This window comes from Dendrobates tinctorius, unplaced genomic scaffold, assembly GCF_039654945.1.
Source record: "Dendrobates tinctorius isolate UK_male_01 unplaced genomic scaffold, ASM3965494v1 ptg000233l, whole genome shotgun sequence".
Lineage (NCBI taxonomy): Eukaryota > Metazoa > Chordata > Amphibia > Anura > Dendrobatidae > Dendrobates > Dendrobates tinctorius.
The window spans coordinates 2,308,755-2,329,950 of NW_027361900.1; the positions used below are offsets into that span (position 1 = coordinate 2,308,755).

General features: G+C 46.4%; 1 protein-coding gene across 2 annotated transcripts in view; it reads left to right on the forward strand.

Annotated features, from left to right (window-relative positions):
* LOC141060199 (oocyte zinc finger protein XlCOF8.4-like) overlaps positions 1-20,976 on the forward strand; it is a 115,748-nt gene extending 94,772 nt beyond the window's left edge. For both annotated transcript variants that reach the window (XM_073556446.1, XM_073556445.1), the window contains exon 7: positions 19,997-20,976. In XM_073556446.1, coding sequence (XP_073412547.1) covers positions 19,997-20,850 — 854 coding nt within the window. In that variant the 3' untranslated portion in view covers positions 20,851-20,976. The remainder of the gene's footprint in view (positions 1-19,996) is intronic.
* Positions 20,977-21,196: the final 220 nt, after the last annotated feature.

The window sequence follows — 21,196 nt, forward strand, 5'->3', positions numbered from 1 at the left end:
GCGGTGATCGCATTAAAATTCCGACGCCATCTCACCTTCGAAAAGATGGCGTCGGCATCCCGGGCTGCGATCCCGCCCCCCCGGCATCCAGAGCGCTGTGATTGGCTGTTCAATTCTGAACAGCCAATCGCAGCGTTTCTCATTGTTTCAGCCAATCAGCTTGGCTGAAACAATGATGTCCTAGGCGGGGATCGAGTACCGATGTACTCGATCCTAGAGCCGGTGCCTGGCGTTGCCAGGCACCGGCAAAAAGCACCCGGATTGGCGCGATCGCCGACCTGATCGATCGCGCCAATCGCAGTGCACAGCGGCGCTATATCGCCGCTGTGCCCTGCCAGTACCGGCCAGGATCGGTGCTATATTAGCACCGATCATGCTGGAGCCTGATGCAGGCCCAGTAGGGCCTGCAGGAGTTGGCTGGCGCGATCGATTAGATCGGCGATCGCGCCAACCACAGGGCACAGCTGCGGTCACCATGTGACCGCTCTGTGCCCTGCTGGTGACCTGGGCATGACCTGCCTAGTAATCGGAGCTGTGAGCTCCGATTCTAGGCAGTTGCCATGGTCACCAGGCAGATCAGGGATTGGTGGGATCGATGTAATCATTCGATCCCACCAATGACAGGTCACAGCAGCGATGTGACCGCTCTGTGACCTGCCCCCTGACCTGCCTCTGACCTGTCTGCAGGGGTCCTCACTCTAGCTGAGGATTCCTGCAGAGAAGTCGGGCGCAGCAAGAGCTCCTGTGCTGGGTATTGTGGTGCCACAGCTTGTAGCATCACAATCCCTGCAGAAGAAAGAAGAAGAAGAAGAAGAAGAAGAAGAAGAAGAAGAAGAAGAAGAAGAAGAAGAAAGAAAACTATAATTGTAAGTGTTAATTGATCCCTGATCCCCTGCCCAATCTATCTTCACCCCCCCAATCTATCTTCATCCCCCCATCCCCCCTCCACCCCCCCTCTTACCCCCCTTTTACCCCCCTCCACCCCACTTTTGCGTCACCTCCGTGCGCAGCCGGCGAGCGTTGATCGGTGACGCAGTTCACCAATCAACACTCGCGCTCGCTTTTTTTTCCTTAGCCCCCTTTGCGCCACTTCCGTTCACACATTCCGCAGCAGCAAAAGTTGGATAAGTGACACACGTCACTTATCCAAGCTTGTGCCTGCCGTTTTTCATTTTTTTCACCCCCCTTTGTGCCACCTAACTACAACCCTAACTGTTGATCCCTGCCCAATCTATCTTCATCCACCCCAATCCCCCCATCCCCCTTCCCCCTATTTTTACCCCCCTCCACCCCACTTTTGCGCCACCTCCGTGCGCAGCTGCCGAGCGTTGATTGGTGACGAGGTTCACAGATCAACACTTGAGCTCGTTTTTTTTTCCTTAGCCCCTTTTGCGCCACTTCCGTACACACATCCCGCAGCCGCAAAAGTTGGATAAGTGACACACGTCACTTATCCAAGCTTGTGCCTGCCGCTTTTCATTTTTTTCACCCCCCTTTGTGCCACCTAACTACAACCCTAACTGTTGATCCCTGCCCAATCTCTCTTCTTCCACCCCAATCCCCCCATCCCCCTTCCCCCTATTTTTACCCCCCTCCACCCCACTTTTGCGCCACCTCTGTGCGCAGCCGCCGAGCGTTGATTGGTGACGCAGTTCACCGATCAACACTTGAGCTCGCTTTTTTTTCCTTAGCCCCTCCGTACACACATCCCGCAGCTGCGAAACTTGGATAAGTGACACAGTTCACTTATCAGAGTTTGCCGTTTTCCTTTTTTTTTTTTTTTCCACCCCCCCCTTGCGCCACCCCGTGTGCACATCCAGCAGCCTAGTTTTGATAAGTGACACTTATCAGCTAGGGCCTGCTGTTTTATACTTTTTTCCACAGCTTTTTCTTTACAGAAAGTTTACACCAATCACTCCCCCCCCCTCACGTACACATACAGTTTTCAATAAAGTGTACACCCAAGCACCATATTTACACAAAAATGTCATCAAATTCATCCCAACAGCGCTATTCATATGCTTTACTTGCCTCCGAAACTGATAGCGATTTGGATGACGATCCGACTTTTCTTTATTTTTCGGATTCTTCATCCTCTTCTTCTTCCTCTTCTCCCTCCTCATCTTCCTCCTCGGGTCCTGCGGAACCGCCACGCAGACGCTCCAGGACAGAAGATGAGGCAGCGCCCACCATGCCCGCAGCTGACCCAGTGCTCCCCGTATGGACCTCGCCCCCCAAAAATTACGAGCCACTGATTCCTGATTTTGTGGCAGAATCAGGAATCAAGTTTGACACCACCGGCCTCACAGAAATTGACTTTTTCAAAGTCTTTTTCTCTGAGGATTTTGTTAACCTCATGGTGGAGCAAACTAATTTGTACGCTCGTCAATTTTTGGAGCAAAACCCGCGTTCAACATTTTCAAACTGGTCTCCTGTAGACGCAGTTGAAATGACGCAGTTTTGGGGCCTGGTCCTCCATATGGGGATACTGAAGAAACCGGAAATTCGGCAATATTGGAGTGTTGATATTTTATACAACACTCCAGTGTTCCGAATGGTCATGGCCCGGACGCGTTTTGAGGCCATCCACAAGTTTCTGCATTATACTGATAATGCAGCGTGTCCCGCACAAGATGACCCCAACTTTGACCGTCTGTTCAAAGTTCGGCCGGTCATCGAACACTTCAACAAAAAGTTTGCTGAAGTGTACGTGCCCCAAAGGGACATCTGCGTGGATGAGTCCTTGGTTCACTTCAAGGGAAGGCTGCGATTCCGTCAATACCTGCCCAGTAAGAGGGCCAGGTACGGAATCAAACTCTATAAGTTGTGTGAGAGTACCTCAGGGTACACCCACAAGTTTAGAGTTTACGAAGGGAAGGACACCCGGATTGAACCCCCTGAGTGTCCTCCTTTCCTGGGAGTGAGTGGGAAAATTGTGTGGGATTTGGTGCACCCACTGCTGGATAAAGGTTATCACCTCTACACTGATAACTTTTATACCAGCATCCCACTCTACAAATCCCTCTCTGACCGACGTACCGCAGCCTGCGGTACTGTCCGCAAAAATCAGAGAGGCCTCCTGAAGACGCTACTTGGGCAGATGCTCCGAAAAGGTGAGAGCAGAGCCCAATGTAGCGACCACCTGCTGGTGGTCAAGTACAAGGACAAGAGAGATGTCCATCTCTTGACCACCATACACGGTGATGGCAGTACCCTCTGCACTGTACGGGGTACCTCTACACAGGTCCTCAAACCGACATGTGTAGTGGGGTACAACAAAAAAATGGGGGGAGTTGATCTCTCCGATCAACTCCTCCAACCGTACAATGCATTGAGGAAGGCCAAGGTGTGGTACAAAAAGCTGGCCGTGCACATCGTCCAAATGGCAATGCTCAACGCATTCCTGCTGTCACAATGTGCATGCCCCAGCGATACGGCGTACCTTCATTTCCAGGAGGTAGTGGTTAAGGCCATGATGTTTGGCGCTCAGGAAGGAGCGGGCCCCAGTACTTCAGGAACTGAAGGTGCTCGTATTGTCCCAGGTCAGCATTTTCCGGGGGTGGTCCCGCCAACCCCAAGAAAAGGTAAGCCGCAAAAAAGGTGTCGAGTGTGTTACAAAGAAATGGAATACGCAGGGACACCACTTACCAGTGCGACACCTGCCCCGAAAAACCTGGCCTGTGCATGAAGGATTGCTTCAAATTGTACCACACCTCCATGCACTACTAATTTACATTAGATTAGTTGGGGGCACATCTAGATTTGTTCATTGGGGGTCTAGTATCCAAAATGATGTCATATGTGGGTTTTTTTCCTGTTTAGGCACATCAGGGACTCTGCAAATGGAACATGACGCCAGCAGACCATCAAAGTCTGCATTCCAAAACAACACTACTTCCCTTTCGAGCCCCAACGTGTGCCTAAACAGTTTTTTCCCACATGTGGGGTACCAGAGTACCCAGGACAAATTGGACAACGACTTTTGGGGTCCAATTTCTCCTGTTACCCTTGGGAAAATTAAAAATTGGGGACTAAATTATCATTTATGTGGGAACAAAACAGGATTTTATATTTTCACGCCTGGGCATTATAATCTTTAGTGAAACACTTGGGGGTTCAAAGTGCTCACCACACATCTAGATAAGTTCCTTAGGGGGTCTAGTTTCCAAAATGGGGTCACTTATGGGGGGTTTCTACTGTTTAGGAACATCAAGGGCTCTGCAAATGGAACATGACGCCCGCAGACCATTCCATCAAAGTCTGCTTTCCAAAACGTCATTACTTCCCTTTCGAGCCCTGACGTGTGCCCAAACAGTAGTTTTCTCCCACATGTGGGGTATCAGGGTACTCAGGACAAATTGGACAACAACTTTTGGGGTCCAATTTCTCCTGTTACTCTTGGGAAAATTTAAAAATTGGGGACTAAATGATCATTTATGTGGGAACAAAACAGGATTTTATATTTTCACGCCTGGGCATTATAATCTTTAGTGAAACACTTGGGGGTTCAAAGTGCTCACCACACGTCTAGATAAGTTCCTTAGGGGGTCTAGTTTCCAAAATGGGGTCACTTATTGGGGGTTTCTACTGTTTAGGAACATCAAGGGCTCTGCAAATGGAACATGACGCCCGCAGACCATTCAATCAAAGTCTGCTTTCCAAAACGTCATTACTTCCATTTCGAGCCCTGACGTGTGCCCAAACAGTAGTTTTCTCCCACATGTGGGGTATCAGGGTACTCAGGACAAATTGAACAACAACTTTTGGGGTCCAATTTCTCCTGTTACTCTTGGGAAAATTAAAAATTGGGGACTAAATGATCATTTATGTGGGAACAAAACAGGATTTTATATTTTCACGCCCGGGTGTTATAAACTTCTGTGAAGCCCTTGGGGGTTCAAAGTGCTCACCACACATCTAGATAAGTTCCTTAGGGGGTCTAGTTTCCAAAATGGGGTCACTTGTGGGGGGTTTCCACTGTTTAGGCACATCAGACGCTCGTCAAACGTGACATGGCGTCCGATCTCAATTCCAGCCAATTTTAGGTTGAAAAAGTCAAACGGGGCTCCTTCCCTTCTGAGCCCTGCCATGTGCCCAAACAGTGGTTCCTCCCCACATATTGGGTATCAGCGTACTCAGGACAAATTTGACAACAACCTTTGGGGTCCAATTTCTCCTGTTACCCTTGGGAAAACAAAATATTGGGGACTAAATGATCATGTTTGTGGAAAAAATATGATTTTTTATTTTCACTCCCGGGTGTTATAAACTTCTGTGAAGCCCTTGGGGGTTCAAAGTGGTCGCCACACATCTAGATAAGTTCCTTAGGGGGTCTAGTTTCCAAAATGGGGTCACTTGTGGGGGGTTTCCACTGTTTAGGCACATCAGATGCTCGTCAAACGTGACATGGCGTCCGATCTCAATTCCAGCCAATTTTAGGTTGAAAAAGTCAAACGGGGCTCCTTCCCTTCTGAGCCCTGCCATGTGCCCAAACAGTGGTTCCTCCCCACATATTGGGTATCAGCGTACTCAGGACAAATTTGACAACAACCTTTGGGGTCCAATTTCTCCTGTTACCCTTGGGAAAACAAAATATTGGGGACTAAATGATCATGTTTGTGGAAAAAATATGATTTTTTATTTTCACTCCCGGGTGTTATAAACTTCTGTGAAGCCCTTGGGGGTTCAAAGTGGTCGCCACACATCTAGATAAGTTCCTTAGGGGGTCTAGTTTCCAAAATGGGGTCACTTGTGGGGGGTTTCCACTGTTTAGGCACATCAGACACTCGTCAAACGCGACATGGCGTCCGATCTCAATTCCAGCCAATTTTAGGTTGAACAAGTCAAACGGGGCTCCTTCCCTTCTGAGCCCTGCCTTGTGCCCAAACAGTGGTTCCCCCCCATATATTGGGTATCAGCGTACTCAGGACAAATTTGACAACAACTTTTGGGGTCCAATTTCTCCTGTTACCCTTGGGAAAATAAAAAAATTGTTGCTAAAATATTATTTTTGTGACTAAAAAGTTAAATGTTCATTTTTTCCTTCCACGTTGCTTCTGCTCCTGTGAAGCACCTGAAGGGTTAATAATCTTCTTGAATGTAGTTTTGAGTAGCTTCAGGGGTGCAGTTTTTAGAATGGTGTCACTTTTGGGTATTTTCTGCCATATAGACCCCTCAAAGTGACTTCAAATGTGAGGTGGTCCCTAAAAAAAATGGTTTTGTAAGTTTTGTTGTAAAAATTAGAAATCGCTTGTCAAATTTTAACCCTTATAACTTCCTAACAAAAAAAAATGTTGTTTCCCAAATTGTGCTGGTGTAAAGTAGACATGTGGGAAATGTTATTTAGTAACTATTTTGTGTCACATATTTCTCTGTTTTAAGGGCATACAAATTCAAAGTTTGAAAATTGCAAAATTTTCAAAATTTTTGCCATATTTCTGTTTTTTTCATAAATAAACGCAAGTTATAGCGAAAAATTTTTACCACTAAAGTGAAGTACAATATGTCACGAGAAAACAATCTCAGAATCGCCTAGATCCGTTGAAGCGTTCCAGAGTTATAACCTCATAAAGGGACAGTGGTCAGAATTGTAAAAATTGGCCCGGTCATGAACGTGCAAACCACCCTTGGGGGTGAAGGGGTTAATATCTGACGTGTGTCACTTTATGTGGTGATAAATTCTTCACAAAGGATAATAGAAAACAACTGGATCTTACAAATTATTTTCCAGCTTCGCACTATACCCTACATACGATTGTACACTACTGTCTGGGCACATGGCAGTGTTCAGAAGGGAAGGAGCGCCATTTAGCTATTTGAATGAAGATCTAGCTGGAATAGTTTGCAGACACAATGTATTGGGAGCACTGTTCATGGTCACCTGGCAGCTCAAAAGAAGTCCACCATGAACATGCTTGGCTCTATCTTCTCTGCTTTCCATATCCCAAGGATTGCCTTGCTCATCGCCCTTTAATACCATTACATGAATCTGGACTTACACTGGGACCCCTAGGCTTGGCCCATGGTGTTACCTGCTATTCTGTGGTGTTAGATGCCAAGAAGAATAGTCAGATAGCTGGGTTAGAACCAGAAGGACAGAATACAGAATCAGAAGACACAAGAGTAGTCAGTAAACGGGCCACGGTCACAGCAGGAAACAAATACACAAGCCGCAAGCTGAGCACAGAGGACTCAACCAGAGGAGAACAGCGCTGTATCTGGCAGATTCCGGCCATGTGCTTTGCGCTTTAGTAAGGTGTGGTACTTTCCAATTGGCTGCATTTGGGAGCAGATTACTCCAGCTGGACAGCAGGAACAGATCCCAGATGAGATTGGACACACCATATGCAGAAGCCCTAACTAGTGTTGAGCGATACCTTCCGATATCGGGAAATATAGGATCGGATTGGATCGTACCGATACCCCAAAAATATCGGGTATCGCCGATTCAGATACCGGAAACCCATGCAAGTCAATGGGGCACAAATATCGGAATGAAAATAAACCCTTTCTTTCCTTGCACATCCAGTTCGGGAGGGGGGAAGAGTGTGGGCGGAGGCTGTGCGTGTGTGTGTGTGTGCAGGCGGGGTCTGTGCGGGCCTGCCGGAGGTCTGTGCGGGCCTGCCGGGGGTCTGTGGGCCTGTAGGGGGTCTGTACGGGCCTGCCGGGGGTCTGTGCAGGCCTGCCGGGGGTCTGTGCGGGCCTGTAGGTTGTGTGTGTGGGCCTGTCGGTTGTGTGTGTGTGCAGGCATCGTCCGATGGGACTACAAGTCCCATCGGGTGATGCCTGCTACAATGATAGTGATTGACACATTAGCCAATGATGGGACAGTAGTAGTCCCATCATCCGGCTAATGTGTTGAATGTAAAAAAAAAAAAAAAAAAAGCATACATACTACATATATACTACATTCATACAACATGCTACATACATACAACATACATACTACATACAATACATTCATACAATACATTCACATAGACATACAGTACATACAGTTGTGGCCAAAAGTATTGACACCCCTGCAATTCTGTCAGATAATACTCAGTTTCTTCCTGAAAATGATTGCAAACACAAATTCTTTGATATTATTATCTTCATTTAATTTGTCTTAAATGAAAAAACACAAAAAGAATTGTCCTAAAGCCAAATTGGATATAATTCCACACCAAACATAAAAAAGAGGGTGGACAAAAGTATTGGCACTGTTCGAAAAATCATGTGATGCTTCTCTAATTTGTGTAATTAACAGCACCTGTAACTTACCTGTGGCACCTAACAGGTGTTGGCAATAACTAAATCACACTTGCAGCCAGTTGACATGGATTAAAGTTGACTCAACCTCTGTCCTGTGTCCTTGTGTGTACATTGAGCATGGAGAAAAGAAAGAAGACCAAAGAACTGTCTGAGGACTTGAGAAACCAAATTGTGAGGAAGCATGAGCAATCTCAAGGCTACAAGTCCATCTCCAAAGACCTGAGTGTTCCTGTGTCTACCGTGCGCAGTGAACTGTATAACAGTACATACTCACCATCACTTGTCACTTTGATCCCCGAAGCCAGTGTCATCTATAAAAAATATTAAAATAACAAACAACCAATATTACTCCCTGGTCCGCAGAAATCCACGAGTGTCCCACGACGATCTCCCGTGGAGAGCAGCAGCATCAGCTGATGCGACTGCCCTCTAGGGGCTCCAGGAATACAATGACGGGAGGTAGGCATTCCTCCGCCACTGTAAAAAAAATAGTCCCTAGTCTCACATTTGGCATTGCTGTGTGAGAAAGTTCCCACGCAGCTTTTGCCATAAAGTGAGACTAGTGAACTATAGTAACCTCTCAGTGATGCACTGCAGGAGATCGTCGTGGGACACTAGTGGATTTCTGCGGATCACAGAGTATATTGGTTGTTTGTTATTTTAATATTTTTTACAGATGACACTGGCTTCGGGGATCAAAGTGACAAGTGATGGTGAGTATGTACTCTATGTTATATGTACTGTATGTCTATATGTATGTATTGTATGTTGTATGAATGAAGTATATATGTAGTAAGTATGTATTATGTAGTATGAATGTAGTATGTATGGTTGTATGAATGTAGTATATATGTAGTATGTATGTTGTATGAATGTAGTATGTATGTATGTTGTATGAATGTTGTGTGTATATATGTAGTATGTATGAATGTTGTGTGTATATATGTAGTATGTTGTATGAATGTAGTATGTATGTTGTATGAATGTTGTGTATATATGTAGTATGTATGTATGTTGTATGAATGTAGTATATATGTAGTAAGTATGTATGTTGTATGAATGTAGTATATATAGTATGTATGAATGTAGTATGTATGCATGTTGTATGTATGTAGTATGTATAGTTTTTTTTTTTTTTTTACATTCAACACATTAGCCGGATGATGGGACTACTACTGTCTCATCATTGGCTAATGTGTCAATCACTGTCATTGTAGCAGGCATAGCCCGATGGGACTTGCAGTCCCATCGGATGATGCCTGCACACACACACAACCCCCGGCAGGCCCGCACAGACCCCCGGCAGGCCCGCACAAACCGCGCATCATGATGACATCATTTCAGCAGTCAATCACAGCCATGCCATTAGTTAACATGGCTAACACAACTGGCTCATGTATTATGGGAACTTCCGATTCCGGTATTCGATAGTGTAAAAATATCGGAACTCCGATAAAGCGAATATCAGCCGATACCCGATATTTGCAGTATCGGAATGCTCAACACTAGACCTAACATAACTAAATGACAGAAAACCAGAACAATCGAAATCCCCATAAAGTGATTCTATTTTATAAATTAATTCACTGAGGGTTATAATCCTTAGGAGGAGTGAATATTTTGACTCCACAGCCACTTTCTGCAAATTAACACGCAGTGGATGTTGGAGAGTGAAAATTACACATTTTCCATTTTATTACCCACCACATAGTGCCCAGATTGTGCTCCAGGAGACACACACCGCAAATTAAGTGGATTCTTCTCACTATAATATTACTAAATACAGGGATCCTAAATAGAGTTGAGCGACTTTTGGTTTTTTAGGGTCGCGTTTCGTTTCGTGAAACCCGACTTTTCCAAAAGTCGGGTCGAGCAAGATCGTCCGATGATAGGGAAAAGTCGGGGTCGTCCCGAAACACGAAACCCAATGTAAGTCAATGGGGAATAAAAGTCGGCAGTGAGAGGAGTACAGGAAACACACCAACAGTGCCCATTTGAATGCCAAAAGCATCAATTCTTCTTACTTAAGCTTGTCAACCTTAATTAACTTCATAATACAAGTTATGCACTGAAAAATGGGGGTTATTTGGCTACAGTTGTGGGGGGAGGGCTGGCTCCAGGTTTTCATGTGCCCTGGGAGAAAGAGCGCCCCTTTAACACATACCACAACTCATCATGCTCCGATACGGCAGAGAAATAGCGGTATATAGTACAATGAAAAATACTTCACTTTTTACATCTCATGACGAGGCCCATCTATTTCTCCATACAGAATCATTGGTCCCATATAATGTTTGAAACAGTATATGATGAGCTCCACATAATGCTACAGTATATGTTGGTCCCCATGGATGAAGCTCCACTGTCTTATGGGCCCAAATAATGCTCCAAACATAATGGGCCCCATTTCTAATGCTCTAGTGTATAATGGGCCCTGTAAATGCTGCTCCAGTGTCTGATGTCCACCTTTGGAATGTTCCAGTGTATGGTGGGCCCCATCTATCATTCTCCAGAGTATAGTGCTCCCCAAAAATTGCTGTCCCAACATTGAAAACAATCAAATAAGTCTCCTCGCTAGGGAATCCCTGTACTTGTCTGGACTCCTCATCGTCCCCATCTTCCATCTCACTGCACAGTATTTCAACTTTGCAAGTGCTGTGATCCTGAGCAAGCAGGGGGGGCCCACTCGTTGGCGACGGCACTGGCACAGAGCCCCTGATAGTACGGTGGTGTGTCTGATGGCGGGTGGGCCGAACCTGCACTTTCATCTTCAGCTTCCTCTTTGTCACCGTGTAAGATGGAACTGTATATGGGAAGGGTAACCTGAGTTTCATCAGGGTCAGATTCAGGCCGTGTAGCGTGCGAGGGGAATGTAGTGGTCTGGGTCAATGTACCAGCAGATTCATCGAGCAGTGGCTGGGCATCAGTGCATTTGTGTCGCCCCCAGGAGTACGGTCGCCACAGTGGCATTACCTTCTTCCTAGGGAGTGTGATGTCATGCTTGGGAGCAACGAACGATCTCTCTAGCAGGTTAACTGATTGGGCGGCGTTATTCCCACGAGTCATGACCCTCCAAACAGCGTTCATGAAGGCAAAGTGTTTGTTTTACGTGGGCAGTATGGTTGCAAAGCTGAACCTTAAAGGAATGTCCAGAAGGGCACCACCAGGAGTGGAGCCTACAGTTAAATTCGACTCCACCTGGGAAACCTCAACCATGCCAGCTACAGAACAGATGCACACATTGCAAGCTTAATTCCGTTAACGAACGAGACTCCGTCATGCCCCGCGGTCCAAGTCCGGCTTACTAGAGGGACACGTGAGGCTCTGGCACATGAGATTGGCCAATAACTGGTGTGTCATGCCCTTACATGTCCGTGGCTGCATGTGCGCTACACTGAAAAGGCCAGCGTTTGTCGCTTACAGGTGCAGATAACCCGCTGAACAACGTTAGTGATGGGGATCTGTGATTACAATTATTACCCGCGAACAATGATTTCCCAGTAAGTGCAGGTCAACTGCAGTTCCGGAATTAGGCCTAACCGTCATTCCTGAAAAAATGAAAAACTTACGTGTGCAAATCACAGGTGCTGTAGCTTGCTTAACAGCTCGCCAGCCGTTCTCACGCCCAGTATGGATTGCATGTGATTGCACAAAGGTTAGAAAGGGTACCATATCCCCGCATAACATGTATGGATAGCGTACACATTCAAAATATATGTCTATACATCAGGAGGCAGGCTCAGACGGTGTTAGGCCCAGTATGGATTGCACGTGATTGCACAAAGGTGAGAAAGGGTACCGTATCCCCAGATAACATGTATGGATAGCGTACACATTCAAAATATATGTCTATACATCAGGAGGCAGGCTCAGACGGTGTTAGGCCCAGTATGGATTGCACGTGATTGCACAAAGGTGAGAAAGGGTACCGTATCCCCAGATAACATGTATGGATAGCGTACACATTCAAAATATATGTCTATACATCAGGAGGTAGGCTCAGACGGTGTTAGGCCCAGTATGGATTGCACGTGATTGCACAAAGGTTAGAAAGGGTACCGTATCCCCGGATAACATGTATGGATAGCATACACATTAAAAAGATATGTCTATACATCAGGAGGCAGGCTCAGACGGTGTTAGGCCCAGTATGGATTGCACGTGATTGCACAAAGGTGAGAAAGGGTACCGTATCCCCAGATAACATGTATGGATAGCATACACATTCAAAATATATGTCTATACATCAGGAGGCAGGCTCAGACGGTGTCAGGCCCAGTATGGATTGCACGTGATTGCACAAAGGTGAGAAAGGGTTCCGTATCCTCAGATAACATGTATGGATAGCGTACACATTCAAAATATATGTCTATACATCAGGAGGCAGGCTCAGACGGTGTTAGGCCCAGTATGGATTGCACGTGATTGCACAAAGGTGAGAAAGGGTACCGTATCCCCAGATAACATATGGATAGCGTACACATTCAAAATATATGTCTATACATCAGGAGGCAGGCTCAGACGGTGTTAGGCCCAGTATGGATTGCACGTGATTGCACAAAGGTTAGAAAGGGTACCGTATCCTCAGATAACATGTATGGATAGCGTACACATTCAAAATATATGTCTATACATCATGAGGCAGGCTCAGACGGTGTTAAGCCCAGTATGGATTGCACGTGATTGCACAAAGGTGAGAAAGGGTACCGTATCCCCAGATAACATGTATGGATAGCATACACATTCAAAATATATGTCTATACATCAGGAGGCAGGCTCAGACGGTGTTAGGCCCAGTATGGATTGCACTTGATTGCACAAAGGTGAGAAAGGGTACCGTATACCCAGATAACATGTATGGATAGCGTACACATTCAAAATATATGTCTATACATCATGAGGCAGGCTCAGACGGTGTTAGGCCCAGTATGGATTGCACGTGATTGCACAAAGGTGAGAAAGGGTACCGTATCCCCAGATAACATGTATGGATAGCGTACACATTCAAAATATATGTCTATACATCAGGAGGCAGGCTCAGATGGTGTTAGGCCCAGTATGGATTGCACGTGATTGCACAAAGGTTAGAAAGGGGTTCCGTATCCCCAGATAACATGTATGGATAGCGTACACATTCAAAATATATGTCTATACATCAGGAGGCAGGCTCAAACGGTGTCAGGCCCAGTATGGATTTGACAGCCCAGACTACACAGCGGAGGAGCAGGGAGAGGTAAAGATTGCAAATGCTGGGGCCCCGCCCAAGCAAGGGGGGCCCACTCGTGGGCGTCGGTACTGGCACTGGGCCCCTCATAGTACGGCGGTGTGTCTGACGGCGGGTGTGCACCACCACCGTCAGAGACACTTGATTGCACTATGAGGGACCCTGTGCCAGTGCCCGCGCCCAAGATTCGGCCTACCCACCTGTCCAGGGCAACGGCACTCGCACGGTGTCGTGCGCTAGGTGGTGACCCCGGCCATGGGGGGGAGGCAGCACAGTTAGGGAGTTTTAGAAAGTGGCATATGTTGATGTTGGACATTCAGCTGATGCAAAAGGTGAAATAGGTCAAGACCCAGGAATAGGTGGACCAAAGCAAGCCATTTTTCTGTCACCCTATGTGTCATCAGGGGAAGGTGGGACAAAATCCTTGGAAACCCATGCGTGGTTCATTTTAATGAAGGTTAGATCATCCACATTTTGGGTTGACAGACGGGTCCTTTTTTCTGTCAGGATTGATCCAGCTGCACTGAAGACTCTTTCCGATAGCACACTTGCAGCTGGGCAAGCGAGCTCCTGTAAGGCATATTGTGCCAATTCAGGCCAGGTGTCCAGTTTAGCAGCCCAATAGTCAAAGGGGAATGACCTGTGTGGGAGAACATCGATATGGGAGGAAAAGTAGTTTGTAACCATAGTTGACAACTGCTGTCTCCTGTCACTTTCCATCGATGCAGTATTACCAGTTGTGTGAGCGGTACTTGAAAAATCAGTCCACAACATTGTCATGAAACCCCTGTCTCCAACGCCACTTCTGCTGTGTGCACCACGAACACCTCTGCCAAGCTGACCCCGGCCCGTACGGCTCGTGTGAGAACCATCACCGCTGCTGTGTGCTGGGAATGCCTCAAGCAACCGATTTACCAGAGTTGCTTGTTTATTAGCCAATATTATGTCAAGGTTCTCCTGTGGCATGATGTTTTGTAATTTGCCTTTATAGCGTGGATCCAGGATGCTGGCCAACCAGTAGTCGTCATCGTTCATCATTTTGGCAATGCGGGGGTCCCTTTTTAGGATCTGCAAGGCATAATCTGACATGTGGGCCAATGTTCCCGGTGTCAATGATGCACTGCGAGTGCTGGTTGGAGGAGCACTTTCTGGCAAATCCACATCCCTCCAGTCATGCACAAACCCTGTACAAGACCTTGCCATGCCAACATTTTCACTTGCCCCACGAGATGCATCCTCCTCCCCTAAGTAATCATCCTCCTCCTCTTCTTCCTCCACCTCGTCCAGGAGAGGTCCCTGAGCAGACAATGGCTGAATGTCATCAAGGATTCCCTCCTCTTCCTCATCAACATTGGCTGCAGAAGCCTGCTCCTTAAGGTGCGTCAAAGTTTGCATGAGCAGACGCATAAGTGGGATGCTCATGCTTAGGATGGCGTCGTCTGCGCTTACCAGCCGTGTGCATTCCTCAAAACACTGAAGGACTTTACAGAGGTCTTTCAGCTTCGACCACTGCACACCTGTCAACTCCATGTCTGCTCTCAAAGTGCCTGGCCGTGTATCCTCCCACAAATGCATTATGGCCTGCCTCTGCTCGCACAGCCGCTCCACCATGTGCAGGGTGGAGTTCCACCTTGTTGCAATGTCGATAATGAGGCGGTGGTTGGGAAGGTGGAGCAATCGCTGCAGCTTCTGCATACGAACGGAGTGTACAGGCGACCGGCGGATGTGCGCGCACAGTCTTCGCACCTTCTGGAGCAGGGCTGTTAACTCCGGATAATTTTTGAGGAAGCACTGCACCACCAGGTTCAAGGTGTGAGCCAAGCAAGGTATGTGGCTGAGTTTTGAAAGGGCTATGGCTGCCACAAAATTACGGCCGTTATCACTAACTACCTTGCCTGCCTCAAGATGTACACTGCCCAGCCATGACTCAGTTTGTCGCTGAAAGTACTCGGCCAGCACCTCGGCGGTGTGTCTGTCGCCCAAACACATCATCTGCAACACAGCCTGCTGACGCTTTCCACTAGCTGCTCGATAGGGGGACACCTCGTGTGCAACAGTGGCAGCTGCAGATGGAGTGCTCATACGACTGCGCTCTGGACGAGTTTTCGCTTCTGGAGGAGGAGGGTCGAACGCCTACAGCCAACTGTTTCCTATACCGTGGGCTAGGCAGCACTGTCCCACCACCGCTGTCCCCTGTGGACCCTGCATCCACCACATTAACCCAGTGCGCAGTGATGGACACGTAACGGCCCTGGCCATGCCGACTGGACCATGCATCAGTTGTGAGGTGCACCTTTCCGCTCACTGACTGCTTGAGTGCATGGACAATGCGGTCTTTCACATGATGGTGGAGGGCTGGGTTGGCTTTGCGAGAGAAGAAGTGGCGACTGGGTAGGTCATAGCGTGGTACTGCATAGGCCATGAGTTCGCGGAAAGCTGCGCTTTCCACCAACCGAAAGGGCATCATCTCAAACGAGATTAGTTTGGCAATGTGGGCGTTCAAACCCAGTGTACGTGGATGAGAGACTGAGTACTTTCTTGACCTATTCATAGTGTCTGGGAGGGTGAGCTGGACTTGAGAGCTGCATATGGTGGAAGTAGCGGTGGACAGGGCGGACTGAGAGAGGGTTGATGATGGTGATGGAGTTGGTGTTCTTTCTGATGGCCTAGAATCAGTCTTTCGTTGATATAACAGTGGGATTCCCTGACTGCTGTGGCCTTGCAACGACACCTCAACATTTGCTGCTGTGCTAACCGGTGGGCTTACAGTGGGGGAAACAATGTAGCGTTGCTGACTACCTTCGTTGTGATCAGTTGCACATGTGGCACTTGAGGTTTGGTGTTGTGTCCACGCTTGCAAGTGCATGCTGGTTAAATGTCTAAGCATGCAACTGGTATTCAAATTTTTCAGATTTTTCCCTCGGCTAAAGGTCTTTGCGCACTTCTTACAGATAACCTTGGCCTGATCATGAGGATTTTGTTCAAAAAAGTGCCACACTGGACTCTTCCTACTTTGGCAGACATTTTGCGGCCTAGCACGCTGTGATCTTTTGACCCTCTGGACAAGCTGTCCAGCAACTCTTTTGATTTTTGGAACCTGTCTTTGGAGTGCTCCGGGCCTGCCAGATAACAGCTGTTGCGATGTCGATGTCTGCTGTGGATGCTCCTCATCTGAGCTATTGGAAGCAGCACCCTCTTCCCCCAATGGATGCCAATCTGGGTCAACAACTGGGTCATCTATCACCTCCTTTTCAATGTCATGTGCACCTTTCTCTGTGTCACCGTGTATGGTGGTATAGTGTGCGGGAAGGGGCACCTGAGTCTCATCAGTGTCAGAATCTGGCTCTGTACACTGCGAGGACAATGTAGTGCTCTGAGTGAATGTACCAGCAGAATCATCCATCAGCGGCTGTGCATCAGTGCACTCCATGTCAGATTCATCTTGGCCTGGGTAATTCACCATTTGACTTGATAATCCAGGCATGGTATGTGAAAACAGCTCCATCGAGTAATCAGTAGTATGGCCTGCGTCATCCTTCAATCTTGGTTGGGGTGAAGGACACAAGGAAAGGTGTGTTTCATGAACATGAGCCTCCAATGACGACTCAGTGCTTTTACTTTTTACAACTGAAGAAGAGGAGGCGATAGAGCTGGAGGCTGAGTCAGCAATGTTAGACAAAACTTTTTCCTGATGCTCTGGCTTTAAAAGCGGTTTGCCAACTCCTAGAAAACTAAGCCTTCGAAGCCTTATGGAGCCAGACGATGACGCAGGCTCAACACCTGCATTTGGTCCTATTTTGCTCTTGCCACTACCATCAGATCCACCACCAACACCATCATTACCAGCTGCCAACCCCCGCCCAATTCCACGGCCTCTTCCACCAGCCTTCCTCATTTTTGGTAAAAATGTAGACAAAATCCAACAAACTATATAGTAATGTAAAACAAGGTACAAGGTGTCTATAGGACAGGGGAGATTTTGAATTTCTGCTCACACTAGTGGACACTGGACACTTTTGGATTGTGTGAGGCCCACTGAATATCTGAGCGCTATGTGACAGGCTCGATGGCACAGCTGTGACCAAAGTGACTAGAGGATAAGTGAGATTTTGAATTTCTGCAGACACTTGTGGACACTGGACACTTTTGGATTGTGTGAGGCCCACTGAATATCTGAGCGCTATGTGACAGGCTCGATGGCACAGCTGTGACCAAAGTGACTAGAAGATAAGTGAGATTTTGAATTTCTGCAGACACTTGTGGACACTGGACACTTTTGGATTGTGTGAGGCCCACTGAATATCTGAGCGCTATGTGACAGGCTCGATGGCACAGCTGTGACCAAAGTGACTAGAGGATAAGTGAGATTTTGAATTTCTGCAGACACTTGTGGACACTGGACACTTTTGGATTGTGTGAGGCCCACTGAATATCTGAGCGCTATGTCACAGGCTCGATGGCACAGCTGTGACCAAAGTGACTAGAGGATAAGTGAGATTTTGAATTTCTGCAGACACTTGTGGACACTGGACACTTTTGGATTGTGTGAGGCCCACTGAATATCTGAGCGCTATGTGACAGGCTCGATGGCACAGCTGTGACCAAAGTGACTAGAGGATAAGTGAGATTTTGAATTTCTGCAGACACTTGTGGACACTGGACACTTTTGGATTGTGTGAGGCCCACTGAATATCTGAGCGCTATGTGACAGGCTCGATGGCACAGCTGTGACCAAAGTGACTAGAGGATAAGTGAGATTTTGAATTTCTGCAGACACTTGTGGACACTGGACACTTTTGGATTGTGTGAGGCCCACTGAATATCTGAGCGCTATGTCACAGGCTCGATGGCACAGCTGTGACCAAAGTGACTAGAGGATAAGTGAGATTTTGAATTTCTGCAGACACTTGTGGACACTGGACACTTTTGGATTGTGTGAGGCCCACTGAATATCTGAGCGCTATGTGACAGGCTCGATGGCACAGCTGTGACCAAAGTGACTAGAGGATAAGTGAGATTTTGAATTTCTGCAGACACTTGTGGACACTGGACACTTTTGGATTGTGTGAGGCCCACTGAATATCTGAGCGCTATGTCACAGGCTCGATGGCACAGCTGTGACCAAAGTGACTAGAGGATAAGTGAGATTTTGAATTTCTGCAGACACTGGACACTTTTGGATTGTGTGAGGCCCACTGAATATCTGAGTGCTATGTCACAGGCAGAAATTGGCTAGTGTATCACAAACTACAAGGTGTATGTAGAATTGGGCAGAGTAGGAATCTCCCTAGAGTACAGGTCTGTAAGAACGGAACATGTCCTCGACTTATTCTCACAGAGTGACACAGATAGCTTCACTGTGGCTGTGATAACAGCCGTTACACGGTACTGTGTGAGGAGCGTACACCGCTGTATGGTGTGAAAAAATGCACGCTCAGTACCTCAGCAGGACAAAAAAAAACAAATTGGGATTGCTTTTAAAAAAGCAGTTTGCAGCTCAGTACCTCAGCAGGACAAAAAAAAAATTGGGATTGCTTTTAAAAAAGCAGTTTGCAGAGCAGTGGGTAAACAGCAACGCCAGCTGTCAGGAAGCCTTAGAAGGCAGCCCAACAACCAACACCACTGATACACCACAATATAGCCTCCCCTTGCACTGCACACACAGTGACTGGTGTGTTGTACAGGCACAATCGCTAGCAGCAGAAGCAGTTTTTTTTTCTTCCCTGCCTAACACTCTCCCTACAGAATCAGCAGCAACCTCTCCCTATACTGAGATCGGCAGAAGTAAGATGGCGGTCGGCGTGCACGCCCTTTTATACCCCCTGTGACGCCCACCTAAGCAAGCCAATCACTTGCATGCCCTTCTGAAAGATGGTGGTGACCCGTGCCTATGTCATCACGTTGCCCACAGTGTCCGTGGATCCTGATTGGCTGAAAAAGAGCGCAAAACAAACTTTTGAAACGCGACTTTGGCGCGCAAGTCGCCGACCTCGTGGCCGACCTCATCCTAGGGTCGGGTTTCGTTTCATGAAACCCGACTTTGCCCAAAGTCGGCGACTTTTGAAATTTTTCGACCCGTTTCGCTCAACTCTAATCCTAAATGTTGTTTGCGCACATTGCAAGACTCCGAAGTGAAAGCGGATATAACTGGATTGGTTTATGGAAACCTTGTTGCTTTTCAACAGCCTTTGAGCCACTAATAGTGTTTACAGATGATGGACCTGAGTGGGGACTTGTTTTTTGTGAGATGAGAATTGGTATTATTTTCACCTACATAACATTGATTGGTTTCTTTTTATTTGATATTTGGGAGGCAGAATGAACAAACAGTTGAACACCACACACTGCTGGTTCATCCAAAAAGGTTTTCTATTAGACTGTGAACGGTCATTGTCTTGGTAAATAATTAAAGTTTTTTACATAGGTTGCCATTTTTATGTACAGTTTAAGTAGAAATGTTCAAAAATATAAAACTTAATATTTTATTAAATTTTTTTTTTTTTTTTATCTTCGCAGATGACTGTAGCAGGAGATCAGAGGGACAGCTGACATCTTCAATTTTTAAATCTGATGATCTTGAGATCCTACAAGATACAACTGAAGTGATTGCTATTACTCCAGATATATCATCATCCATTCACAGCAAAGATCTGTCATCTGATCCTATGAAACAGGTCCCATCTTCTGATTCATTACTGACTATTAAGGAAAATCAAAGTCACAAAAGAGGCATTAAAAAACAAACTGCTCCTAAAGGAAAGAAGCCATTTTCATGTTCAGAATGTGGGAAATGTTTTAACAAGAAATCAGATTATGTTAAGCACCAGAGAACTCACACAGTGGAGAAGCCTTTTTCCTGTTCAGAATGTGGGAAATATTTTGCACAGAAATCAAATTTTGTTACCCACCAGAGAACTCACACAGGGGAGAAGCCTTTTTCCTGTTCAGAATGTGGGAAATCTTTTGCACAGAAATCACAATTGGTTACCCACAAGAGAACTCACACAGGGGAGAAGGCTTTTTCATGTTCAGAATGTGGGAAATGTTTTAACAATAAATCACATTGTGTTAAGCACCAGAGAACTCACACAGGGGAGAAACTATATTCATGTTCAGAATGTGGGAAATGTTTTGTACATAAATCACATTTTGTTATCCACCAAATAACTCACACAGGAGAGAAGCCTTTTTCATGTTCAGAATGTGGGAAATGCTTTAACAATAAATCAAATTTTGTTAAGCACCAGAGAACTCACACAGGGGAGAAGCCATTTTCATGTTCAGAATGTGGGAAACATTTTAACCAGAAAGCGCTTCTTCATCGCCATCAGAGCAGTCACACAGATGAGAAGCCTTTTTTATTTTCTTAATGTGGGAAATATTTTACTTGGAAATCAACTGTTAATAAACATCAGAGACATAACAAAGGGGAGAAGACTTTTTATGTTCATAATGTTGGAATAGTTTTAACCAAAATTAAATCTTCTTAAATGGGTTGTCTCTTGTCATTCCTCATGTTTGCTGACAAAAGGATAAATATAAACCTTATTAATTCCAAATGTAAAACTATACCCATAATTCACCCCCTGAAGGTTAGTCAGTAGGTGACTAATAGAAAAAAACATGTACCCTACATCTCAGTATATAGGGTGAGGTGATGTATACACACTCACTCTCCAAGCCTCTCATTTCTACGGGTTTCATCGTCCTCACCAA